The sequence below is a fragment of the Eulemur rufifrons genome, chromosome 6, assembly GCF_041146395.1.
Source record: "Eulemur rufifrons isolate Redbay chromosome 6, OSU_ERuf_1, whole genome shotgun sequence".
Classification (NCBI taxonomy): Eukaryota; Metazoa; Chordata; class Mammalia; order Primates; family Lemuridae; genus Eulemur; species Eulemur rufifrons.
Window position 1 is genome coordinate 40,155,709 of NC_090988.1, and position 27,756 is coordinate 40,183,464.

The window sequence follows — 27,756 nt, forward strand, 5'->3', positions numbered from 1 at the left end:
ATGCATCACATACTGCCTTATTTGTGGTGCATTCATGTACACTTAGAAGAGAGAGTAAAATATTTTATAACATTATTAGAAAAATATTGCTGTTTATTGTGGTAATTTTGCTTCTTCATAAGCTTCAGTTTATTGACTTAAATTCTAAAGAAGCCAGGAAATGTTTAGGCGAGGGAAAGGGTGACATTGGGGATCGTGAAGGAGTCTCAGTAATAAGAATCCCATCTGTATTCATCTAGTGTAGAAATAGGGGCTCCAATTTTTTTTGTAAAATAAATTCTATGACCTGACAATTATAATTTTTGTACAATGCAAAATGTGGCTGATAGTTTTAAAAGACTTGGAAGATAATTGCTATTTTGAATTCTGAAAGTACTTGTCTGTTTGAAAGCAGGATATAGCTAATAAAGATAGAGCAGAGTCATCAGCTTAGGGTATTCATATATAAAGTATGATCCAGTTTTACAAAGTTTAATTTAATCTTTATTATTCTGATATATTCAGGAGTTGATTTGGGGAGGAAATCTGTTTGAAACAACAAAGGACATCAAAGCAGAATGTTGGGTTTTGTAAATGTGTCTTGTATACACGTTTCTTATGCATTTGTATCAATGGGTTGCATGAAAGGCATTTTCTAGATCCTGAGTGAGGTGAGTGGGAGACAGAAGACATGCAGATCAATTTAATTGTCTACATTACTGCATTTGATCAATTTTGTTATTCGTTGAAACATTTATTTTTTGTTTATAAGGATATTGTATTAAAACATCATATCTTCAGGTTGATTGATAAATAGTTCCCAGAAGAGTAAATATATCAGAAAATGAGTGTTGAGTGAATTATAGTAGTTGCTTAGAAAATAATGGTTGTTTGGTTAACTGATTTTAATTTCTATCCAAAGCTATAGGGCTGGGTGTGGTGGCTTACGCCTATAATCCTATCATTCTGGGAGGCCAAGGCGTGAGGATCCTTTGAGCTCAGGATTTCGAGACCAGCCTGAGCAAGAGCCACACACCACTTACTTGGGCGGTAACAGTCCCAGCTACTAGGGAGGCTGAGTCAGAAGGATTGCTTGAGCCCAGGAGTTTGAGGTTGCTGTGAGCTAGGCTGACACAATGGCACTCTAGCAAGGGCAACAGAGTGAGACTCTGTCTCAAGTAAATAAATAAATAAATAAATAAAAAAGACACAACTATAACACTTACTTATAGAGTAATGTTGGAGAAGTCATCAAGATAGGAGGGTTATGAAAATTAAATTCAACAATGAGGTCAAATCTCAGTCTTTAATGTCATTGCAAATCAATGAGCGGCAGGGAGCATTGACCGATTTTGAGATCCCTCCAGACCTCACCCCTGGAGCTACAGATTGGGTTAAGCTCCTGCAGTTCCAGCTATTTGGAGGAAACTAACGCCCCACAAAACCAGTACATTTATAGAGGAGAAAGAAGCTTGGCAAAGTCGATGCATTTTGGTTAGGCAACCGACAAAGTTACCTACAAAGCTTGAGAAATCTCTTTGCCTCAGTATTCCAATTGTGTCATGCAAAGTAAAGCCTATTCTGTTCTCGATAGAAGTTTTTTTTTTTTCAGTCAAAACTTGAGTAAATTTTTGCTTAGACTTTTGTCTCTCCGGGGCAGAAGAATAAATTCTTCTGATTTTCTTCCCTCAGGAAATTGGACTCAGAAATCACACAAGCCATTCAGAGAGAACTCACCTGTACCATCTGCCTCAACTACCTTCTAGACCAGTCACCATAAGCTGTGGGCATAGCTTTTGTAGGTCATGCCTCTGCCTGTCCTGGGAAGCAGCCCAAAGTCCTGCCCACTGCCCTGTGTGCAGGCAACCGTCACAGCAGAAACTCATCAAAACTGATACCCGTGTGAAGAAGATGTCTTCCCTGGCCAGGAAAGTCAGTCTCTGGAAAATCCTGCGTTCTGAGGAGCAAATATGCGAGACCCACAAAGAGTCAAAGAAGATATTCTGTGACGTGGACAAGAGCCTTCACTGTTTGCTCTGCTCTAAGTCCCAGGAGCACAGGGCTCACAGACACTGTCCCATTGAAGTGTCAGTTGAGGACCAACGGGTAAGTGATGCCTCTGAGAGCACTTTGAAAGCTGGAGGGTAGTAGACTCAGAGAGATTAGAAAGAATATGGAGATGAAGATTGTGACTCCATTCTTTACTGAGTGCATAATATGTACTGGGTATTGCTCTAGGCATGGAAAACAAAGCTATGAATAAAATACATAAATATAGCTGCCTCCATGAGGTTTGCATTCCAATGACAGGATGATAAAGTGAATCAATATTGTTTTACCTATACAGAATTATGCTAAGAGCAACATGAAAACCTCATGTTCAGAGATTACTGGCTATGAAAACCACATGGGCAAAGAGGCTTTTATTAATATATTGGAAACATATGTAATAACACTAGACCAAAGTTAGATTTGAGTATATTGGAATTAGCAGATGAGAAGCAATAGCAGATGGACATTATAAGGCAAGACGCTTGTCTCCAATTTACCCAGCTGTATAAAATATTTATTTGTCTTCCCTCATTAATAATTACATTATTTGTGGTCTGTGGTCTTAGATCTTCAAAAACAGACAGTTATGGAGGGTAAATAGGAGAAGGTAATCCTTCTATTCTCCCTAAAGTACTTTTATTGAACATCCCTTAACTCTATCAGCCAGCATCAGAAATCTGCAATATTTGCTTTTCTGGTGCTCACATTCATACTTTTTTTTCACAGGAGAAACTAGTAATGCGAATGAAATCTATATGGAACAAGATCCAAGAAAATAAGAGAAACCTGAATGAAGAGAGCACAAAAATTAACCATTGGATGGTAAGTATGGGACTTATTTCCACCAGAATCAGCTTCAGACAGACATGCCAGAACCTTATCCTTTAAGAATGTGAGCTGAAATCATCATAAGTTCTGACATTCTACACATCAGTAATTTTATAGGAAAGATAAATAATGTAGGGTCACATTGCCCTTAGTATGTCTAGACACTAAGATATCATCAGCAACTACAAACAAAAAGCAGTCCAAACAAAGTTCAACAAGCAGTAAGATGAAGGCACATACAGGGATTTGAAGAAATTCAGTAACTAGGGAACTTTGCCAAAATTTCTCAATATAGATTTAAAATCAATCTGAGTTCTGCGGGAAAAATAAGTGTTAAAAGTCCATGGGTGTTTCAGGCCAAGATTTATGTATGATCTGAGTTCTAGAAAGCAAAGAGCATAAAATTGGGTATTACAGGCATTTCATGCTGATCAATACAATGAGCCCTTGGGGGTGGAAAAGGTATAAACGATTTCAGAAATGTGTCTGCCATGATAAAAGCTGATAGCACAGCAGCTAGACAATGATACTGATTACTGGTAGGACAATTAAAACATTTGGAAAGCTTAAAAAATGCAAAACTAAAGCCAAGAGACTCAGTGGAGTGAGAGAATGAATGCATGAATATTGGGAGGATATGCAGTGAAATGAAAATGATTGTTCTTAAAATGAATGGGCAATATGAGGACTATGGTCACATACAGGAGGAAGATAGAAATTAGGATAACAGAAATCCTTTTAAGGCCTTACGTTTAGATATCTTAGAAATTCTGATCTTGTCTGATAGCTTCTAATTCTACATATAATATACAATATTTCTTCTAATTGTAAGTGGTCAGGTTTCAGAGTGGGGAGACTAATGTGTTAAATACATCAGAACATTTCATATCATGACTTAGTAAGAAACCATAAATTTCAACTGTTTGAATGTAGTATTTCAGATTTGAGAGGATAAGTATTAAAGAGATTAACTCTGGAAGATAATTCTCCAGCTGTCTCAGAAACTTATGAAGTAGATAAGAATAGGTTACTCTCTTTAAGTTATTAAAGAGAAGAAAATAAGTGAAGGAAGAAGGAGAGATGAATTATGGATTCTGAGAAGTGGAGGGTACAGATTTAAGGTGTGAATAGCTAATGGGTGGAGGACAGGAACCAAAGAGAAACAGATGAGGTGTACGTGCAGGAGGGTAAAGCTGGCCTGGAAATGTGACCCAGGAAACCCATCTACTTACAGGCTTATGTGTCCCTACTTACAAATGTTACCAAGAGTGAATACAGGAAGCTTCATCCAGTTCTCTATAAGGAAGAAGAACAACATTTGGAAAAACTGAGAGAGGAAGGTCAAAACATTTTACAGCAACTCAAGAGAAGTAAAGCAAAAATGCATCAAAAGAGTAAACACCTAAGGAAAATGTATGAGGAACTGATTGAAACATGCCACAAACCGGATCAGGAGCTGCTCCAGGTCAGAACTTTGTGTTTGCTGATGTCCACATCTTTAACCTCCATTGTTTAGTAGGTAGCCCAAATATATTTCCTCATTTCCTTCATCTCTGGTGGGGGTCACTTTCCAACCAGATATGATAGAGATAAACTAATTCCTAGCCATGAACAGCAAAGCTGTGTGAGTTGTAGATGGTTATTCCAAAGAAATTTCGCTTCCAAAATACTTATATCATTTTTATCCAACTCTTATTTCTAATAAACAGACATAAACAAATTGGACATTCCACTTTTTTCTCTAATGGACAATATGGAAATATTTGGGACATGGTCACATTGTCTTACTTATTCTCTGAGGATGTCCTAGATTGAATTGCCCTTATTTGGAACCCCTTAGCCTTCAGGGAAAACCCCTAGAAAGAGCACTTGGCAGACAGTTGATGGTTACAGGAAGACATGGTGGCTGTGGTTCCTACCATGTCCTTCTCTCTCCTCATTCACCCTCAGGGTTCTGAATTTATCAAGAGTTTTGGAGTCCATCAACAGGTTGCACTGGGCTTATCCTTTAGAGAGGAAAAGGAAAACCAGATGATTGGAAGGTTTAGTGAATGGTTGTGATTGGTAATTTTCTTAATTTTGTCAAACCCAAAGACTGGATTGGCACAACACCCAATGTCTGAAGAATTCTAAGTTTTTGTTTTTTTTTCTTCACAGGATTTGGGATATCTTTTTATGAGGTAAATTTGGCTTTTAGTGTACACTAGGGTACCATGAGGGTTATGAAAGAGATCAAGCTGTTTCTAACAAAGTCAAGCTATTGTTAATATATATTTTAGTATAGCATTACATTCTTTATGCATCGACATATTTGTGTATGGTACTGAATAGGATTTTCTGTGCTTCTTTATTTAAAGTTAGTCTTGATCCCCTGTCTGGTTGCTCAGAGGTATGTGCTGAATATCGCAAAGCAGAAGTTGCTAGAAGGCAGCTACCTATGTTCTTAGGATTCAAAATCATAAATATCTTGAGGTGCAAGAACTAGAATTTCCCAGGTAGTAGTTAAAAGCAAGTACCTCTGAGAGTCAGGAGGTGGAAGCAGTTAGGCCAAGAGACAGTAAGAGAGATTCCCCAAGAATGGTAGAAGCCTATAAGAGATTTGTGGAAGCAGCTATGATTTCAGAAGAAATCTTTGATGATGCATTTTCCATTGAATATTTATATCTTTTTTTTTTTTTTTTTTTTTTAATTTTAAAATACCATGACCCTGAGCCAAGCCCAACAGGCCTTGATCAAGTGGACTCCTATGTCTTTTCTTAAGAACTATGACAAAGTGTTTGGCACCCAACATATTAACTGAGTCCTTCCTTTTCCAGGAGTGGGTCAGTGCAGCTGCGCATGCCCCAGCCTGTCCATCCAGAGCTCAGTGCCAGACCCATCACTGGACTGATGTACAGACACCGCCACTTCGGAGGTAAGTGTCAGCCTGCGGTGTGACTGGGAATCGGTAACGTCCAATTCGGTAGTGCCTTTCTGTAGCCACTGTTTCTTTACTGATCTTTCATTTAGGAGAGAAAATAATTCTGTCAGTAGGATCGATGTTTATAGTCATATTGTTTACAGTAATATGGACAAAATACAGGATAGCTGATGAAAAAATATGAGAAAAAAGGAACACTGAGAAACAGGGCTCCTTGGGAACTGGAATCATTCCTAGAGAGCTTTCCAGTTCAATGAGTCATGCAGAATTGCAAATTTATTCAGGACCTTCCAATTTCTAATTATTAATAAATGCATTTAGTGATGGTGATATCATGTTTCATTTAAAATATATTTCCTTAAAATTTCATATTTATTGAATTATTAATAATGTGCATTTCAATTGATATTATCAGAAAATTCATGAGTAAACTAAATAACTAAATGCAGACAGACAGTAGTATTTTATGAACAACAAAAATAAAGTTGGTGATTCAACGAGGCAGGACCTAGAGCTCTATTGCACATCTATACCTAGAGGGTAGCCCAGCAGGCAGAGGAAGATTAGACTTTAGACAAAACCATTAGATAAAACCAGGCATTCGATAAAAGGCTTAAAATTCCTAGTAGGAAGACACTTTCAAAAGGGCATATTTAGGTTTTTTCTTAAGTATACATTAAGTAGCATACAATAACACTGGCAAAGCCATCACCATTTTGATAGGTCTAAGAGTCCTCTCCTTTCCCCACCCCAGGAAGGGAAATGTAGGTAAGTTTTATTGCTGAGGAATTACAGCTATACACAGGTGTCCAGTTTTTTATTTGCTATGAGAAGTAACCAGAGAGAAGTACTCATGGCCTCCCTCTTCATGATCTCTGAATTTTAAGGAATTTTTGTCCCATTGTGATTAGGTTCTTTCTGCTGAAGATTTATGGGTAGCACATGAATCTGATATTTTTTCAGCCAGAAGTGCCTTTGTGGTCTTGGCCAATTTTTCCACTTACTATCCAGGTAGACTTTCTTATCTCATAGATAATTTATTTTTAAAATAGATTTGATTGAAATATTCTCTTCTTTCCACAGTGGAGATTTCCTTCAATACTGCAGTAACCAATCACAACGTGTTTGACAGTGTGAGACACTTCAGGTTTAGATCTGACAATCAAGATGCATCTTTGGGCCGGGCGCGGTGGCTCACGCCTGTAATCCTAGCACTCTGGGAGGCCGAGGTGGGCGGATCGTTTGAGCTCAGGAGTTCGAGACCAGCCTGAGCAAGAGCGAGACCCCACCTCTACTAAAAATAGAAAGAAATTATATGGACAGCTAAAAATATATATAGAAAAAATTAGCCGGGCATGGTGGCACATGCCTGTAGTCCCAGCTACTCGGGAGGCTGAGACAGGAGGATCGCTTGAGCTCAGGAGTTTGAGGTTGCTGTGAGCTAGGCTGACGCCACCGCACTCAGTCTAGCCTGGGCAACAGAGTGAGACTCTGTCTCAAAAAAAAAAAAAAAAAAAAAAAAGATGCATCTTTGAATTCTGGCAGGGCTATCTATTTTGCTAAGTGGGGAGCCCAGGCCTTCACCTCAGGGAAACGTTATTGGGAGCTGGATGTCAACGACTCTTGGGACTGGACTGTAGGAGTCTGTAAGGATTCCTGCATTAGCACTCTTGGCACAGTGCTTGAATCTGAGGTTGTGTTTCTTCTTTTATGTGTGAAGGAGGATCATCACTGCAGCCTCTTGACCACCTCCCCAGTGATTGTGCACTATGTTGAGAAACCTCTGGGCCGGGTTGGTGTGTTTCTTGATTTGGAGAGTGGAAGTGTGAGTTTTTTGAATGTTGCCAAGAGTTCCCTCATATGGAAGTACCCTGCTGGCTCCTTCTCTTTCCCTGTCAGGCCTATCTTTCTCACTGGCCACAGATGAGCAGGGAGGAGTCAGGGACCCGACTGCAAGTTGGGGAACTCCATGTGCTGGGGAGCCCTTCTCAGTTGAAGCAAATCAATTATACTATACCGTCTTCTAAGTTTTTCTACTTTAATGCAACCTCATTATATTGTTATTAAATGAGAAGACAGTGGGAAATGCAAAATTTGTTTGGCCAATTCCTTTAAATTAAACCGATCTCTTGTGTTCCATTACCTAATATATACTGTGCTTGTTCACCTGTTTTGTGAGCTTCCTGGGGTTCTGAAAGTCTATGGGTGTGTGATTCCAATTTAATGAACACAAGTGGTACATTCTGGACCATCCTGGTTAGCCACACTACATATACCAGTCTGATATTGTCTCCTTCTTGTCAGTCTAGCACATTCTACACATCAGTTCACCTTTAGGGAAAAAATTTTATTTTACAGTGAAATCTCCATTGACCCTCAGGAGAGGATAGCCTTTGTATATGTAAACACAGAATAGCTGCTTACTTTCTAGTACTATAAATTACAAAAGAGATAGAAAGTGTCTCACATTGTGGCTATATTATCCGTAGGTCATATAATGTCTAGGACATAATGAGCACTTAACAAACATTTGATGGGTGAATAAATGAGTATGAATGCTACTTTCTATTCAACAATGTTGGCTTACAGCCTGTTGCTCCATAGTCTCTGCTTTGTCACAATAAATACAGTATCTTCACTGAATTACATTTCTGAATAGAATGTTATTTCTGAAAAAAACATGGTTCCTATGGTTTCCAGTTAATCATAGAGAACAGTAATAAAAGGAAATGATTTAAAACATTAAGCAGTCTTCTACAAAACATTAAATGCTATTAAACATTAAATACAGGGTAAACCCATTGGGTAGAAAATGCTAGGGACAATGTGGAACAAATAATGGTTGAGGCTAGTGGTTCTCACAGTTTGCTTCCAGCTCCACCAGCATCAGTATCACCTGGAACTTGTTATAAATGTAAATTTCAGGGCCACACCCAAGACCTACTGAATCAGAAACTAAGTGGGTGGGGGCTGCAATCTGTGGTTTAACAAACCCTTCTGAGGATTCTAATGAATGCTAATATTTGAGAAACGCTGATTTAAGCTGATTTACAGATGCAAAGCTTCAGTACATTTCTGACACCTGAGAACCACAGTGTCACTACACTCAATTTGATTCAATAGGAGTGATTAAGTACATCTTAGTGAAAAAAATATAATAGGAGAGGTTAAGTTCTTATCCAGAATTTTGGGGATTCAGAAAATAAGTCAATCACTTTGGATAACAGAATCTTTTCATGGAGCATACACATGGTCTTTAATATTTTGAGTCATTCACATACTATTACAAAGGAAAAACCTCCTTTCTTCAGTTTAGAAAATATAGGAAAACCATAGTAGTCAAAAAACAATCCAGATGTAAACAGGCCAAAGAAGGAATGAGTTCAATTTACCTTCTCAAATATTAGTCAGAAAAGAAATTGCAATCAAATACGAATTTCTGACATTTTTAAATTTGTTACTTATTTTTTGCTTTTCTTTAAATTTCAAAATATTACAGGGGTACAAACCTTATTTATTTATTTTTTTGTTGGCAACTATGGGAGTCTCACTATGTTTCCCTACGCTGGTCTTGAACTCCTGTCCTCAAGGAATTCTTCTGCCTTAGCCTCCAAAAGTGCTGAGATTACAGGTGTCAGCCACTATACCTGGCCTTTTTGTGCATTGTTTACCTGTCTGAAAATGCCATTGAATTAGGAGAGGATTCCAAGGGCTTTCTTTATGCATATAAATGTTCTACTTGATATGGATGTCAGCAATGTTAGAGCAGTGTTCTATGAGTCAAAATATGAAATGTGTATTCTGAGATATCAGTGGCAGATGCTATGGTCTCAAGGTGCTGTTACAATTCATCCATAGGCCCTTGGTGCAGGGACAGAGAAAGAAGTCCCCAGCAACTATAGAGAAAGGCTCAGACTCTCCTGAGATATGACTGTTCAATCAGGTATTGCAAATGGGTGTCAAAAGAATGGACTTCATAATTAATATGCTGTGATTCTGACCTGATACCCACAAAAACAACTTCAGATGCATTGAGTTAGTTCAACGTGAAAGGCAAATTCACCATTTAATATTTAGTGGATATTAGGAATATATTCTTTTGACCTTATGTCACAAAGGTATTTCTAAATAAAGAAACAAAAAGCATATACCAAATAATGCAAATAATGATATATTTAATTTGCCTAGAAAAAAATAAGGCTTTCTTTACCTAAGACACAACAATAGAAGAGAACTGCCAGGAAAATACTATGATACACAAAACCTACAAAGTATAAGTGTCCAGAATGTATAACTTGCAAACTAACAGGACAAATAAATAGAGCCCTCTCTTCCTAGTACAAGAGTCCAGAAGAATTAGTTCACAGGAAAAAAAGTTTGAAATACATATAAAAAGATGGTCAAACACATTGGCAATCAGATAAATAAAAAGTATGAAATAAAAAGTTAGTACCTTTAGATGAATACTGAAAAAATATAAATATGAAGGTTTGGTGGTGTATGGAGAAACCCACATTAACTCTTGATGAGGGAGTTTAATTTTGTACAAGTGTTTTGCAGACCAATCTCTACTAATGTTAATTTTTTCTATTTAAGTAGAGAGCAGTCTCCCTCTTGCTCAGGCTCCTCTGAACTCCTGAGCTCAAGTGATCCAGCTGCCTTGGCCTCCCAGGGTGCTAGGATTACAGACCTGAGCCACTGTGCCTCAGCTAGAAACACCTTTGTAAGGGCTTGGTAACTTAATTACTTTGAGGGAATAAGTGTAGTCTTTAGAGATTCTGTAAAGCTGTGGTCCCCTCCAGGTCTGTTAGGGACCAGGCCCCCAAGTTGTGACCAGCCCACATCCCCCATCGCCCCCTGCTCTGGAGGTTAGGAAGGGGGCAGGGCAGAGGGGGAGGCGCACAGAAGGGGCCAGCAGCAGAGGTGGCAGCCAGGCAAGCTTTGGCTTTGCTGCAGCTCCCCATCCCTGGCGTCACCACCTGAGCTCTGCTTCCCCCCAAACCCCACCTGCATCCACGGAAAAATTTTCTTCTATGGAACCGGTCCCTGGTGCCAAAAAGTTTGGGGAACCCTGCAGCATAAATCATCCTGTAAACAGCTACTTCGTTCTTCCCAAAACCTGTTTGGAGTTGGATGGGCTGTGGAGACTTGTGAAGTTTATAGCTGCCTTGAGATGAGCACCTAATCCCGGAACAAAATTTCTCAGAATTTCTTCTTCAAAAGGAATGTTAAAATCCATTAATATTATCCCGTAGTGATTACGCAATATACATAAAAGCAGTTTCTGCTCTCTTCTATTCAAAATAGGAACTTTGGGCTGGGCGTGGAGGCTCACCCCTGTAATCCTATCACTGAGAGGCTCAGACTGGAGGGTTGCTTGAGGTCAGGAGTTGGAGACCAGCCTCAGCAACAGCGGGACCATCTCGATTAAAAATTGACAGAAATGAGCTGGACAACTAAAAATAGAAAAAATTGGCTGTGCGTGGTGGCGCATGCCTGTAGTCCCAGCTACTCAGGAGACTCAGGCAGGAGGATCTCTTGAGCCCAGGACTTTGAAGTTGCTGTGAGCTAGGCTGACATCACCGCACTCTAGTAGAGCAGGCAACAGAGAGAGAATCTGTCTTTACAAAAATAATAATAGAATCTTTAATCCGTGTGTCTGTCTGCTTAGGTTGTCTGAAAGTTTAGTAGTAGAAATGATTTTATTTCTTTAAATATATTCCATTATTTTGTTAAATTATGTTTAGTCTAAAGCTGCCTCCTTATATATTTTAACTTCAACGAAAGTTTTCTCCACACCTAGTAAATTACTCCCTAGCTAGATGGGTAAACAGACTATATAAACTACTCTTGTATTCATCACCAAGTTTAAGCCAATCAAATGTGGCAAACTGTTCAAAGAATGTTCAAATAAGACCAGTGGCCAAACCATAACCAATTAGGCTGTTTCTGTAGCTCACTTCCGTTTTTTCCTTTATACTTTTCCTTTTCTGCCTGTAAGTCCTGTCCAACCACAAGACGACAGTCTCTCTAAACATTTTCTGGTTTGGGGGCTGCCTGATTCACAAATCTTTCTTTGCTGAATGAAACTCAGTTAAATTTAATTTGCTTAAGTGATGTTTTTAGCAATATAGATGCCGTATCTCTTCTTTCTACATATTTTAGCAATAATTTTTTTCTATTGTTTGTGTATGACTTAATTATTCATGTTTACTGTAAAGGATCAGAAGATAACTGCTATCAAGTAGTTGTGATTTTTAGCTGGTGCAATAAAAACATACTAATTGTATTATTTTGCCATATTTCCTAATGCATCTTTCCATGCCTTTCAAGCTGCTCATATTATAGTATCAATATGTACATATTCTTCTATGTATTTATGTAACAGTTCTGTATGAAATGATGTTTTATTTAATGTATTGAATTACTCAAGAAACATTAATTGTTGAGTGTTTAAAATGCTGTCTCTTGAGTTTTCAACTTGGATGTTAGTTTTCAGACTTGGATTTTAAAGGGTTTTCATACTTGATAGAGCTATAGAAAGTGTGTACTCTTGAATATGAGGAATTTGTAGACATGGGAAGGCTGTCAGCATTCACCTACCATGAAAATGAGAACTCTATATTGTAGCCACATGCATTTATTTTAAAACACACTTTCATTTGCTGCTGACAATCTTTTGATTTGAGATGCACATTTTTTCACAGAATAAAGAATTCTAGATTATGAGTCTGATTGAATTATGGGCAGATTGTTGGTCTTTTATGTTATTTTTAATTTCTTGAATGCATCAGGGTGCTCTAGAAGAGCAATTCACTTGCTTTGAAATTTTCAAAATGGAGACAGTAGGTAAGAACTGAGCAAACCGTATAAAGTTTAGTTGAAATTTCATCAAAAAAAAATTAAATGCATACAAGTGTTTTACCTGTCAGTTAAAAAGTAAGATAGAATGTGTGCAAAAAAAATATTCTTCATGAAATATGACAGACCACTTTAACAATTAAATTTGTCTGTGAGACTTAAGTGTGCTCTTGTGTGTATAGCATGTTTGTGTAACCAAAAGTAAAGCAGTAGGTGATTCTGTCTTCTCTTTCCATAGTACATCACACATTTCTCCATAACAATTTCCTTTCTTCCTTTTTTGTATCATGTGCTAAATCTGAACCACTGAGTACAGAAATATTATCATATACAATGTTCCCTGATTGTAAAGTGTCTGTAGGAATAGAAAGTGAGGTAATAGTATTGTTGAGAAGATTAAATGGATCATCCAAATAACAGAAGTTATTCCAATGTCTAAAAATAATATTAGTTTTTGCTATTCTTATTTAAGTATTGTGATCATTAATGGTATCAATCCTGAAATGATTATATTCATAATGAATTCATGGCAACTTTCTAAACCTTTCTACGTAACAGATAATCTACACTATCCCCAGATCCTTAAAATTATCATCTTTGCCTTTTGGAATTAAATGGCTTTATGTTTCATATAAAGGAATATTTTATGGGCATCAATCAGAAGTCTATAAATCCCTTCTCACAAACTTTTATTTTGCAAATATATCTGTCGGTGTCCTCACCTCACCTCATTGCTACTCATTTTTCAAAGAGGCATCCGAAAACTGCGTTTATACTTATTCAATAAACCAATTACTTACCTCATATATACTCTGGATCAAACAATAAATTTGCTGCCTTGGAAATATGCATCCCCTCCTGTTCAAGTTTTCATGGACTAGGGAAGATAACAGTAACCAGATAATTACAAGAAAAAACAGGCTGGGCCAGGTGGCTCATGCCTGTAATCCTAGCACTCTGGGAGGCCAAGGCAGGAGGATTCATTGAGGTCAAGAATTTGAGACCACCCTGAGCAAGAGAGAGACCTCTGTCTCTACTAAAAAATAGAAAAAATGAGCCAGGCATGAGGGTTCTCACCTGTAGTCCCAGCTACTTGGGAGGCTGAGGCAGGAGGATCACTTTAGCCCAATGTTTGAGGTTGCTATGAGCTAGGCTGATGCCACAGCCCTCTAGCCCAGGCTACAGAGCAATAGAGCAATACTCTTTCTCAAAACAAACAAACAAACAAAACAAAACAAAAACAATGAAACAATAAAAGAAAATATTTAGCCACAATTTATAGGAAGCAATAGTTTGTATTTTAACTTAAATAAATATTTTTAACATATTACTTGATGGTGGTTGAAAGCAACAAACTTAACTCACTGACAAGTGATCCTTGAGCAGGTCCTTTTTTTATACATTAGTTTTTACATACATTGGTAACACTTGCCTGAATATGTTATTAATCATTGTCACAAAATGACAATTCTATGCATCTCATTCAAAATCTGTTCAGTGTCTCTTCTAAATGTTTCTTTCCTTGAGCAAAGAAACTTTTCACAAAATCCTCCCAATAATTTTTCTTTGATACCTTATTGGCCAAATAGAGTCAAATGGCCATATAGCCGATCACTAGCAAAGGGCTACGTATGACTGTTTCAGGTGAAACATGGCCCACTGTCTGTGACTGGGGATTGGACCTGAAATACTTATTGTCATGTCCATTTAGAGGAGGAAATGTAAATAAACAAAACTGGTGTTGTCCTAGGGAGCTAGATCACAGTGGGAAGGGCTGTGATTGACAAATCAACGCAGCTGCTAAAGGTGTGAGTATTCTTGTTGTTCCTCAGTGTCTTCTTTCTTTCCTGTGGGATCCATAACCTGTCCTGCTCTGTGCAGGAAGTAGCTTGGTACCAACAGGAAGAAAGTCATTCACATGTTTTCCTGTATCATCGATAGTTTTGAAAATACACTTCAAGTCTCAAGACAACAAAATTTTTCTTTTCTTTTCTCCTCAGAAACATGGCTTCCAATACCTTCCAGAATGAATTCACCTGCTCAATCTGTGTGAATTATTTCATAGACTCAGTAACTGTAGACTATGGGCACAGATTTGCAGGTCCTGTCTCTCTATCTGCTGAGGAAGCTCAATGTTTTCCTTGCTCTATTGGTATGTAGGGAAACATCACATCCAATGGACTTTAAAACCACATTGTGTTGGAGACGCAGGTGTTCCTTGGTCAGTGGGGAAGACCCTACCATTTTCCAAGCTCTGAAGAACAATTATTAATAAATGGGATAAACAGGAAAACAAAGGACTTCTTTGAGGTTGCTAAGCACCTGCTGTGTTTGCTGTGCTGTAAGTCTAAGGAGCGCGTGGCTGACAGACATGTTTTGCTGACTGGACTGCTGAGGAATACCAGCTAAGGCGTGGCTGTGAGAGAAGTCTGAACCTGATCACTGCCAGAGAGATTGTGAAAAAAATAGGAAGATAATTCATGTAACAAATAGAGCAAAATTTATTTACTGAGCACTATGTATCAGACACTTGCCTGAATTATTTATTTGCATACATTATTGAAGATATTCTCAGCCTCATAAAACTTACATTTTTACAGGTTAAAACCTTACACCTTGTGTTGTTGTTGATGATGATGTTGATTGTGGTTGATTTTGTAATTATTCAGCTTAAGACAAATATGGACAAATCTATTAATTTCAATGACAGTACTAGCCACTACAACCAAAATTGCAAAAATCTTAATTAAGTTAAGTCTGTTTAGAGATACTGTCTTACAGCTAAAATAATAGCATTGCAGAGAGGGATAAGAAATAGCACCAGGACAACTAAAATTGAGAAAAGTGTCACGTATGAAGATTGGTCAGGTAACATAAAGTTCAAAGGTCAGTTTCTTCCAGGGTGGAAGATCCTTTCTAATTATATAAATTTATTCTGTGTTTGTAAAAGTTCAAAAGACACCAGATTTGACCGTTAGGCTTAACAATGAAAATGCACTGGCTTTTTGCCGACTTTAGTGCTGATTTTTCTCATATTCCTTGCCCCTTTCCAACTTTTGGAATGTGAAATTTGCAGTATCAATTTCTCTGATGCTCACATTAGTGCTTCTTTTGCAACAGAAGCTTCAGAAGCAAATGAGTTCTCTGTGGGCTATAAATAGGAAAATAATCTAAAGAGAGAAACCAGAACAATCAGAACATAAAAAAGAGGCAAAGGATTCTGTGTCCTTCAACACCAACTCACGACACATAGTGATTATGCAATCAGCACTTGAGCTACAATCATGTATGTTGGCTTCTGTGAGTAGCTGACCAATATGAGAAGGGGTCCATCTAACCATTTTAACAGAGAAGCATGTCCCTTTGTTAGAATCTCTTAAAACAATCAAAATAGCCAGATAAAAAATTTTATTTCCTGGGAAATATAAACCCTGAAAAGGTATAAGAAAATCACCCATCACCATGGAAGGCAATAATTAGTGGGTGATACAGACACAGGGTTCCACAGAAGTTGAACATTAGCTGAAAGATTAGGAAGAAATTCTCAGATTATTTTGATGATAAAAAACAAATTGGGGGGGCGGGGAGAATAAACTGAAATTGGAAAATCACGGAAATATTAGGTAGGTCATTCTCAGAGCTGGAGACTAGGAACGAAAGAAATCATGAGGCTGTTGGGATTCCACAGAGTTCATATCACTTAATACACAGATAGTGAGGGAGACAACGCTGAGAGATATAGGTGGAAATGTAGCATAGGTTAGTTCAAGATGAGGCCTAAATGCATAACTGAGGAAACGGCATTTTACATTTATTAATTTAAAAACATAATTTGAAGCCACTAACAGAAGTGATGAAATTAAAGTACATATACATTCTCATAGAAATAAAGATTTCCTGATGCAAATGTAGAAACAAGCAATATTAAAGGCACTCCTAACCACAAGAAAAGGAATCTAAACGGGGCCATTTGAATCACAAAGAAAGATATTATTATGAATTATTTATATTAAAAATCATCTTGACTCTTTAAGGGAGATATCCTTAAGGATATAATTTATGATTTTTTTTCTTTAAAATATCAAATGCCTACTGTGCCTTCGGAACTTTTCTCAGCCAAGACAGAAATAAGCAACACAGACAGACTCCTTGTACCCAAGGTTCTCATGAGGTTGTTGGGGGAGACAGACAATCCAGATGTCAAAAGATAAAATTTTGATAGTGTGATACATTGTGATACGGGCTTTGGAGAAAAATAGAGAAGAAAAGGGAAATAAGGAAAGTATCTTTGACAATTTGACAAAATTGAATTTTATTAATAAATACAGTAGTCAAAAAAGATACAGTGTGGAAGGTCATATTTGGGCAGATACTTCAATGAGGCTAGAAAACCAGACAGGTGGCTATTTGAGGAAGAGAGAAGTGTTTGAAAATAACTTAAGCCAAACGTGTCATTTCCCCACACCATACTTGCCTTTCATTCTCCGCCATGAAGGCTCTGATATGAAGGAGAATAAATGCGAGTAGAGAAATCTGAAGGCTGGCCTAAACGACGAGAGTGACTTATTTATGAGAAGTATAGTCTCATAATAAGTACAGTCAGTTAAGCACACTAGGTAGATGGGCCTCCATGTGAAATGAACCAAAACCTTTTTTGCAGTAGTGAAATTAAACATCACTGATATATAGAGACCAAAGAGATGTATTCTACTGTCTTTGGGCCTGGCCACAGGCAACACTCTGACCCTCCATTGCTTATTTCTGAAGTTAAGAGGAGAGAATGTTCTGTCCAGTGACCTGGAAAGAAAAAGTCTCCTCCTGTAACTACTAGTTTCTCACTTCCCTTCTTCCAGAATTCCCTGGGCCCACTCCTCCTCCACGTAAGGGGTTCTGTGCACTGGTGATAGACTCATGAGAATCTGGGGAGCTTGTGGCTCCTAGAAGGATTAATATATACTCTGCTTTACCCACACCAGGCACAGTGAACATAGGCTTCAGCTTGACTGGGTCACCTTCTCACAGGGACACCTTCTTGCTGAGTCGCTGCCGTCTGCCTGTAGAACCAAATGGCATCTCCTTTCCTATCCCTGGATGAGAAACTCCCTGATCCCAGAGGAATCAGGCAAAGGGATACTGGCCTTGTGGCTGCTGAGCTTCTTCTAGCGATATAGGGGGAATCCTGGAATGTAGATCTCCTTCCTTCCCTGCTCCCTGGAAGTTCCTGATGTTCCTCAGGACCTCGGTCTGTCTCTCACCCAGCTCAGACTGCTGCTGGGCCAGTGGTCTCTGCATAGCCAAGGTGGTTCTCTAAGGACTCCTGTCCGCACAGGGTCTGAGATGCTTCTCCAGAATTCACAGCTTGGTTTTCCATGACTGCATGAAGGATATCTTGAGCCAATGGTAACTAGGAAGAAGATTTTCCTCAAGGGTCCCACATGGCACCTAGGCAGTGGAATAAATATATTGAGTTGTAACCTTGACATCATTACTTTCTCAAGTGGAAATAAATTCCAATTTACCTGAGTTCAGCATGTTTTATGCTACCCTAACCCAGGGGTCCCTGATGCGGCACTTCCTGGCTTTTCTCTGCTGTAGCTCCGGAGCTGGCTTGGGCAGCATCAGGGCATATAGGAGAGAATTCTGTGTTCTGCATGAGGCCCCCATTCTGGAGTGTGAGACAACAGTGTTCTTACATTAAATGCTTACATTAAAATATAAAAATAAAGCAATAAATAATATAAATCATCCCTACATGACAGAATATAATTAAACATTGGACAATATATTTCAAAGTTTTCAAAAACATTTGCTGAAATGATTAACTGATAAAATCCTCTACCTTTTTTTAAGTTAAAAGTAAGATTGTTTGAATCTCACGCCTGTAATCTTAGCACTCTGGGAGGATTAGGTGGGACTATGGCTTGAGGTCAGGATTTAGATATCAGCCTGAGCAAGAGTGAGTGGCCCTCTCTACTAAAAATACAAAAACTACCCAGGCATGGAGGCATGTGCCTGTAGTCCCAGTTACTCTGGAGGCTGAGGCAGGAGGATCCTTCGAGCCCAGGAGTTTGAGGTTGCAGTGAGCCATCATGAGGCCACTGCACTCTACCCAGGGTGACAGAGCAAGTCTCTATGTCAAATAAATAAATAAATAAAATAAAATAAAAGTAAATGTCTTTAATCCCCCCAAATTTTCATATAAAGTCTGCATCAGTTTATTTGCTATGAAATTAGTGGCTGTTGATGAGATAATGTTTGTGAAGGTTAATGGGGATTAGTCAGAGGTGTTAAATCAACACTTTCCTGTTTTGAAGAAACTTAATCATCTACACTCACACCCACCTCAAGACCACCCAAATGCTATCACTGGAAAGAGGTGGGCGTGGTCTTCAGGGACTCATAAAAGGACAGACACTCCAGGAGCCCAGCTCATTCCTCTCCAGAACTCACAGAGTGCCTTTGGAGCTCACTGAGGAGACTTCTGAAACCTACCACCACATTTTGAGGCCCTGGTCCCTGAACTGACTTCATATTATTACTTCTACAGCAAACATTGGTGAAAACCTTCATATATTTTTCACGTGAGTACACAATTAACAGAAGTGCAGTTTCTGCTACTTCCCCTGCTCCCCCACAAGGAAAAAAAAAAAACCAATTGTCTGAACTTTAATATATCCGTAAACTATGAGTTTTTTAATGAAATGATCCATTTGCCAAGTTTTAAAAGTCACTTAATTTCTTTTAACCTGTTTACAAACTATTAGGTCATCTCTCTTGCTACATATTTTAGGAATTAATTTAATGATCCATTTTGGTCTATAACTTGATATATTCCTTGTTTCTTTACATTATAAAGATCCAGAAAGTAGTTTCTATAGACAAAGTTCTGTAATTTTTTATTTCAGGTGGATTCTATAAAGCAGTTTTGGGTATTTTACCATAGTTTAGTTGCATAAATATATTGCATTCTACCATACAAGTAGTAATGTATGCACAGTAAAGGGAATATTTGGCTATATGTAAGTGGATAAAGCATGGAATGATTTCGTGAAAATTTATTCTTGAGTGTTTGTAACTATCTCTACAGAAACCTCAGTCTTATGTAAAGAAAGGAAAAATGAATGGTCCTGCAGAAAAGCCTCACTGGCAAGCATGCAGAAAACTCAGAGAGGGACAGGATATCGTTATAGTGTAGAAATGAGGACTCGATTTTTGAAAATACTTTCAAACGCAGTAGAAAATAATGCTATGCTCTTCTCCTTAATTTTTTTCCTTTTATTTTTTAATTCGGGAGTGTTGATAAAAAGCACAGGAGAGCAAATGTAAAAGCTCAGCGCAGTTGTGCCTTGTTGCAGGCAGAGGATTCGTTCCGGGTGCCCTTCTCCCTGGTCCCACACGGTTCCCAGGGCAGAACTTGAGTACATGAAAAGTTGGCCTCCATATACCAGGGTTCCTTCTACCATGAATGCAGTATTTTGGATCATGTTTGGTTGAAAAAACCCATGTGTAGTGGAGCATGGCAGTTCCATCCTTGTGGTTGAAGGATCAATTGAATATTTCTATAGAGAGATTTTATGTGAAATTTGATGGAGTTTTACAAACTTAAATTCTAGTAACACTTTTGTATTTAGAAATTGATTCTGAGTGGTGGTTTGAGATAACAAAAGATATTAAGGGGGAACATTTGGTTTTGTGACTAACTCTTGCATATGCACATTTTTCATGCATTTTTGTCAATGGTTACAATCAAAACACTTTCAGGATCATGGAGACAGACAGAAGACATACAGATAATGGCCTTTTGTACATTTCTGCATTTTATCAACTGTTTTGTTTAACTTTTGTCTCTCTCATAAAGATGTTGTATTAACTGCTACATGTCAAAAGGACAAAAATTCCTGGAGTAGTAACCATAACCAGAAAATGCTTGTTGATTGAATTCACATAGCTGCTTAGAGAACAATAGTTGCTTGGATTGCCAGGGTTATTTTAGAGATGGAAAGCTAACTCATTTTAATTTTGGTCAGAGGTACGAATAGTTCTGCTTCACCACTGACAAAAAGAGTGCTTTCAGAAAAGTAAAATGAAGATGATTGTATTAATTAAAAAAAAAAAACAATGAAAGTGGATAAGCTTCATTAGCTGCCCTTCCCTAAACCAATCCCTGGCAGGTAACAGTGTGGCTGATTTCCAGACCACTCAGCGCTCACCCCTCGGATATGCACGTTGGCTAAATCTTTGAAGCCCAAGCAATTTGGAGGATGCTAACACCTCCCAATATCTGAAGTTCTTTTACACAGGAAAAAGGAGTTTGGGGAGGTGGATGTGTGTTGATAAGACCACATACAGATCACTCTACAGAGCGTGATCTTTCTTTTTGTGTTAGTATTCTATCACTGTCATCTGTAAACGGACGACTCTTGTGCTCCAAAGTGAAAAATATTTTTAAATCACAACCTGATTCAAATTTACTTAGATATTTGTCTCTCCAAGGCAGAAGATTAAATTCTTCTGATTTTCTTCTCTCAGGAAAATGGACTCAGAAATCACACGAGTCTTCCAGAGAGAACTCACCTGTCCCCTCTGCCTCAACTACCTTTTAGACCCAGTCACCATAGACTGTGGCCACAGCTTTTGCAGGCCCTGCCTCTGCCTCTTCTGGGAAGAAGCCCAGACTCATGGATCTTGCCCAGAGTGTAGGAAGCCATCACAGCAGAAAGACGTCAAAACCAATATTGTTCTCAAGAATCTAGTGTCCATTGCTAAAAAAGCCAGCCTCTTGCAATTCCTGTGCTCTGAGGAGCAAATGTGTGGGACCCACAAGGAGAAGAAGAAGATGTTCTGTGAAGTGGACAAGAGCCTGCTGTGTTTGCTCTGCTCTAACTCCCAGGACCATGGGGCTCACAGACACTGTCCAACTGAAGTGGCAGCTGAGGACCACCGGGTAAGTGATGCCTCTGAGAGCACATTCACAATGGGTAGGTAGTAGAGTTAAGAGACTGGAAGGAAGCTGAGGATCATGAGGATGGTCACTCCATTCTTCACGGAGTTTCAGATACTATTTTAGGTATGAATGATGAAATTGTGAACAGTATGCAAGTGTACCTGCCTTCATGGAATCTGTACCCAAAGGGAGGGTGATTAAATTAATGGTCATTTTTCTTTTTTGAGTATTAATATATTGTATCATGCTTAAGGCACAGTAAAGTTACCGAAACTACAAGCACTCAGAGACTTATTTTGGAAACATATTTAAAATACTGGACAAATAAATGGAAAGTCAGTGCACTACAAAAGCCGGGCACTGGCATTAGGAGAGGCAAGTTCTGAAGCAGGATGCTTCACTGAAAATGAGCCACATTACATGAAATCTTCTTTGTCAGTTTCCTGCATTATTCCACATTCTGAAATCTCTCAGAATTGATAATTATGATCAAGGACAAGCAGTACAACATTTGACTGTCCCACCCTCTTTAATGTACTTCTGTGTAACATCCCTTGCCTCTCTACACAGGTCAGGGTCTGAAATCTATGGTATTTCCTTCTCTGCTGCTCAAATGTATTGTTCCTTTGCAGGAGAAGATCTTAAAGCAGATGAGTTCTTTATGGAGAAAGATCCAAGAAAATCATAGAAATCTACATGAGGAAAAGATGCTAATCCTCCCATGGATTGTGAGTATGAGAACATTGCTCCCTGACAACCAGTTTGAGACCAACAGGCTAGAAAATATCCTTTAAGTACTTGAACTGAAATTTTCATAAGACACAAGATTCTGTGATATGTGTATTCACAGGAAAAACAATTCAAATTTTTTAAAATAATTGTTCAGGTGTTCAGGAAATGATTCTCCAGATAAACTTAAAATCATCTGAATGCTGAAGTACAAGTGTTTGAAATCCATGGTTATTTCAGGCAGAGATTTCTGTATGAGGTGAACTGTATAAATTAAAGCGTATATAATTGGGGCTGAAGGCATTTCATAATGCTGAACTCAGTGATGGGCAGAGGGAAGAAAGGGGGTGTGAACAGTCCTTTAAGAAGTGTGTCTATGAGGGTGAACTAAGGGACACCACGGGAGCCACCTGATGCTGCAGGTTTGAGTAGGAGAAAACTGAACATGCTGAAAAACTGAGGAAAATTGCAGGGAAAGACTAGGGGGAGTGAGAGAATGAACAGATAAATATTGGGAAGATTGACACAATGGCACGGGGATTAGTGTTCTTAGAATGACAGGGCACTATGGTGCCTGTGACCTTAGATCACAGGAAGAAAGCAAGCAGGATAGAAGTCAGTTTGAGGGCTTGGCGGAACATTTTCCTAAGATACCCTTTGTGTGAGGGCTTTCTATCCTGAATATAACGTATGGACAGTTTTTCTGCTAAGACTGATTGTTGAGACTGTCAATTAAGGAGATTTGAGACTAGAGACTCATTTAGTAACAAAGATCAGATATATTAGGTACAATGATTTAACAATCAGTCAGAAACTTCAATTGTTTTCAGGTGGTATTTCAGGTCTGTGAGGATACATATAAAATATTTTATGAATTAGATGAATGTTGAAGGAAGGGCTGCTTTATCTCTTCATATTTTTAAAAAAGAACGAAAAATATGTGAAGGAAGGAGCTGGATGAATGTGTGGGTTCTAAGAAATGGGAGGACAAGAATTAGGGTGCATGTAGCTGATTAGTAGAGAACGTGATTCAGAGAGAAATTGATGAAGTTTAAGTGGAGGAGGCTGAGCTGGCCTGTGTATGTGATCTGAGAAACCCCTGTCCCTGCAGGGCTATGTGTCTCTACGGGAAAGGATCATCAGGGAAGAGTATAGGAAGCTGCCTCCAGCTCTCCAAGAGGAAGAGAAACACCATATAGAGAGACTGAGAAAGGAAAGCCAAGAGATTTTTCAGCAACTTAATACAAGTGCAGCCAAAAAGGATGAAAAGAGGAAACAACTAAAAGAAATGTATAGGACACTGGTGGAAATGTGCCAGAAACCAGATGTGGAGCTGCTCCAGGTAAGAACTGAAAGATTTTATCTTAGCTGCTATTTACATCTCTGCCCTTCACTAATTCTTCAGTACCAAAGACATTTTTCTTCATCTCTAGCATCTATGCTGAGGGTCTTTCCCACTTAAGTATAATAGACAGAAACTATACCTGGTAATGTATCATTAACGCTAAGATTTATGGAACTGTGCAAGTAAATTCCCCAAGAAATACTTCCTTCTAAAGTCTGCCTTACCCTGTTGACTTCTCTAAAAACCCGGAGAGAACAAGTTCTCATGGAAATTTAGTTTTTGTCTCCATTGGGCAATGAACAGAAATTTGGGAAAAGCTGACATCTACTTCCTCCTCCTTTTTGGAAGTCCTAGGTGTGAAATGCCCTTAATTTGAGGCATGCTGCTCTTTGGGGACAAGCCCTGGGAAAGACCAGTTGCAGAGGCTGGTGTTTTGCAGCAATGCAGTCACTGCTGATGTCTTTCTCTTCATTCCAACTCAGGGTTCTGAATCTGTCAAGAATTTAGATTCTGTCACTGTGTTTCACTGGGAAAATAATACCTAGAGAAAAAAATGCATTTGTTAATATAAGGAAGTATGAGGTGATAGGTTTGATACTTTTCTAAACTTTCCCATACCCTAAAGCCTGGATGGGAAGAATAACTAATATGTGAAGATGTCTTAACTTTCCCTTTTTTCTTTATAGGATTTCGGAGATATACTGACAAGGTACATTTCACCTTCAGTATGAGCAGGGGCACCAGGGAGGGCTGTTACACAGGTCTAGTGTTTTCTTACAAAGTGAAAACATAATTTATTAACAAATTAAATCACTGGTGTGTGAGTGCATGTCCGTGAGTGTGTTTGTGTGCTATGTTTGACATTTTTTCTATGCCTTTGTATCACAAGTTAGTGCCCCTCTTCCCTCTCCTGTGACTCAGGGGTTATGTGTTGAAGGGCTGAGTAGAGATGTTACTAGAATACAGTGACCTGTGTTTTTACGATTCAGAGTCACAAACATACAGAGCTAAACAAGCCACCCAGTTACAGATAGTAGCAGAAAGAGGCAAGTAATTCTTTTGAGGCAAGGGTGGAAACAGAAGACTAAGAAAGATTTCCTAAAAAAGCCCCAGTCCATCCCAGGATTGTGTACACTGCAATGTCAGAAACGGGATTTGATGGAGCAGTCCCAGTTGGAATCTGTTATTACTTAAACACGGACACCGGACAGATTAACTGACTGAACCTGCCTCCTTGCAGGAGTGAGTCCGTGCACAAGCACCTGCCCCAGCCTGTGAAGCCAGAGCTCAGTGCAGTGCCCATCACCGGACTGCTGGACAGGCTCAACTGCTTCCGAGGTGAGTGTCAGCCCATCGGAGGGACCACCATGCAGTGTCTTCAACAATGGTTTCCTATGGGCCAGCTGTCCCCCTGCAATGATCTGTCATTGAGAGGAGAACAGCCTGTGAGTAGGCTTCTATAGCCACAGTTGTACTAGCATCATGTGGACACAAGTAAATGAAAGTTGGTGAAAGGTAATGAGATTCAGCCCAGTAACAAAGTGGGTAGAAAAAAGAAACACACACACACACAAAGACTCCATGGAACATAGAACCATTCTCTGATACACTGAGAGTTCCTTGAGTCATACAGAACTGATTATTAACTCAGGGAACTGCCCGTTCAAATTAAGTGCAGTTAATTATTGTGGTAGAATTGCTAGTCTTTTATTTTTAAATATATTCCTGTTAAAGTTTCATAGTAATTGAATTTGTAGTAATGTGCACTTGAATTGATATAATTTTTTTAATTTGTTATTTTATTTTATTTTATTTTATTTTTGAGACAGAGTCTCACTTTGTTGCCCAGGCTAGAGTGCCCTGGTGTCAACCTAGCTCACAGCAACCTCAAACTCCTGGGCTCAAGCCATCCTTCTGCCTCAGCCTCCTAAGTAGTTGTGACTACAGGCATGCACCACCATGCTCGGCTAATTTTTTTAATTTATTTTCAGTTGTCCAGCTAATTTCTTTCTACTTTTATTAGAGACAGAGGTCTCGCTCTTGCTCACTCTGGTCTCAAACTCCTGAGCTCAAAGGATCCACCAGCCTCCCAGAGTGCTGGGATTACAGGCCTGAGCCACCGCGCCCAGCCTAATTGGAATAATTAAAAAGACATGAATGATTCTCTATAGGTAAACATAAAAACTGAGAACTTATGAACAACAATAAAGTGATTGGGTGGTTAATGAGGCTTTATACAGAACTCCGTGATAGACCACAGTTAGTCCAACAGGAAAAGGATGACTAGGCCTGAATCAGGCATAAAAGCCAGATAATGCTTAGAAGGAAGTCACTTCCAATAATGTATATTCAGATTTTCTCTTCATAAGTATCAACTTGCTGGCTGAACTGGCAGAGTACAATATCCCTGGCAAGGTGCTAATGTCCTATTTAGAGCTAAGAAATGCTCTGGTCCCCCACTTCTCTGCCCCGAAAGAGAAAGGGCAGTGGAGGTAACTTGTGTTGTGGTGGACTTGGCTGCATGCACAGGCTTCCAGTTCTTCAGGTGTCAGGAAAAGCTGCCAACCAAAGCAGGCATCGCCTCCTTCCCCTTTGTAGTTCCTGAGCTTTTAGGAATTGTTTTCCTTGGGTTAGGTAAGTACTTCTGCAAATATTCTGGAAGCCTTTGAATTCAGTGCTTTTCCAGGCAGAAATTTTTATAGCAATTTCACCTGTTGTTTTCCAGTGAGACTCCATGTCAGTGCTCCCATCTCCTGTATTTCAATGAAAAACTGATTGTGACTAGACTGTTCTCTTCTTTTCACAGTGGAGATTTCCTTCCATAATGAAATAACCCATCACAATATCAGGCTGTTTGATGATGTGAGAAGCTTGATACTTAGACCTCATTATGAAGATGCATCTTTGAATTCTAATGGATCTAACTGCTTTGCTATGAGGGGAGTCCAGGCCTTCACCTCCGGGAAGCATTACTGGGAGATGGATGTAGACGACTCTACGGACTGGGCTGTAGGAGTCTGTAAAGATTCCTGGATAAGGAAGAATGGCACCTTGCTGCAGTCTAAGGACATATTTCTTCTTTTATGTGTGAAGGAGGATAATCACTACACTCTCTTCACCACCTCCCCGATGGTTCCTCACTATGTGGAGAAACCTCTGGGCCGGGTTGGTGTGTTTCTTGATTTGGAGAGTGGGAATGTGAGCTTTTTGAATGTTGCCAAGAGTTCCCTCATATGGAAGTACCCTGCTGGCTCCTTCTCTTTCCCTGTCAGGCCTCTCTTTCTCACTGGCCACAGATGAGCAGGGGTGAGTCAGGGACCCGACTGCAAGTCTGGGAACTCCATGTGCTGGGGAGCCCTTCTCAGTTGAAGCAAATCAACTTTACTTTACTGTCTTCTAAGTTTTGTCTATTCTAACATAACTTCATTTTACTGTTATTAAAAGTGTAATGCAAAAACATTTTTGGTCCACTTTCTTTAATTCGAAATCATCTATTGGGGCCCATTATCTAAAATCTATATTATGATTTTTTCCTTGCTTTGTGAATTTATTGGGTGGAGTTCTGAAAATATCAAGTGTGTTTTTCCAAAATAATGATGTAATGGAAGAACACAGAGTATGAACATCATGGACAGACCTGGTTTGTTAAAATGCACATGTCAGACTAAGATCTCCCTCCTGTTGCTATAGTAAATCCTACACACCCATTCACCTTTAGGGGAAAAAGTCTAGTTTACAGGGAATGATCTACTGAGTCTTAGGAACAGAGGAGACATTCTTTAGAAACATGTGTCCTTTAATGACAGGAATAAGTTCTAGGAAATGCATCATTAGTCAGTTTCTTTTCTTTACAAATAGCATAGAGTGTGCTTATACAAACCTAGATGGCATAGCCTACTGCACCTAGGCTGTGTGGTATTGTGTATTGCTCCTAGGCTACAAACTTCTATAGTATGTTACTATACTGAATACCATTCAATTGTAACACAATGGCAAGTATTTGTGTAACTAAACATATTGAAACAAAGAAAAGGTACAGTAAAATGCAGTACAATAATCTTAGGGGACCACCATCATATATGTGGTTCATGACTGTAT

General features: G+C 38.9%; 1 protein-coding gene across 1 annotated transcript; it reads left to right on the plus strand.

Moving 5' to 3' along the window:
* The first annotated feature begins 21,173 nt into the window (after positions 1-21,173).
* On the plus strand, positions 21,174-26,958 carry LOC138383934 (tripartite motif-containing protein 43-like). Its single transcript, XM_069469080.1, has 6 exons — positions 21,174-21,584; positions 22,217-22,312; positions 23,425-23,655; positions 24,345-24,367; positions 24,899-24,996; positions 26,465-26,958. The coding sequence occupies exons 1-6, from the start codon at positions 21,174-21,176 to the stop codon at positions 26,956-26,958; spliced, it is 1,353 nt and encodes a 450-aa protein (XP_069325181.1).
* The last annotated feature ends 798 nt before the right edge of the window (positions 26,959-27,756 follow it).

Bases quoted from the DNA above. Each gene is read 5' to 3' on its own strand.
- LOC138383934 (XM_069469080.1), top strand. From the start codon at position 21,174: ATGGACTCAGAAATCACACGAGTCTTCCAGAGAGAACTCACCTGTCCC. The intron at 21,585-22,216 runs GTAAGTGATGCC...GTTCCTTTGCAG, and splicing joins TGGCAGCTGAGGACCACCGG to GAGAAGATCTTAAAGCAGAT. The intron at 24,368-24,898 runs GTACATTTCACC...GCCTCCTTGCAG, and splicing joins TTCGGAGATATACTGACAAG to GAGTGAGTCCGTGCACAAGC.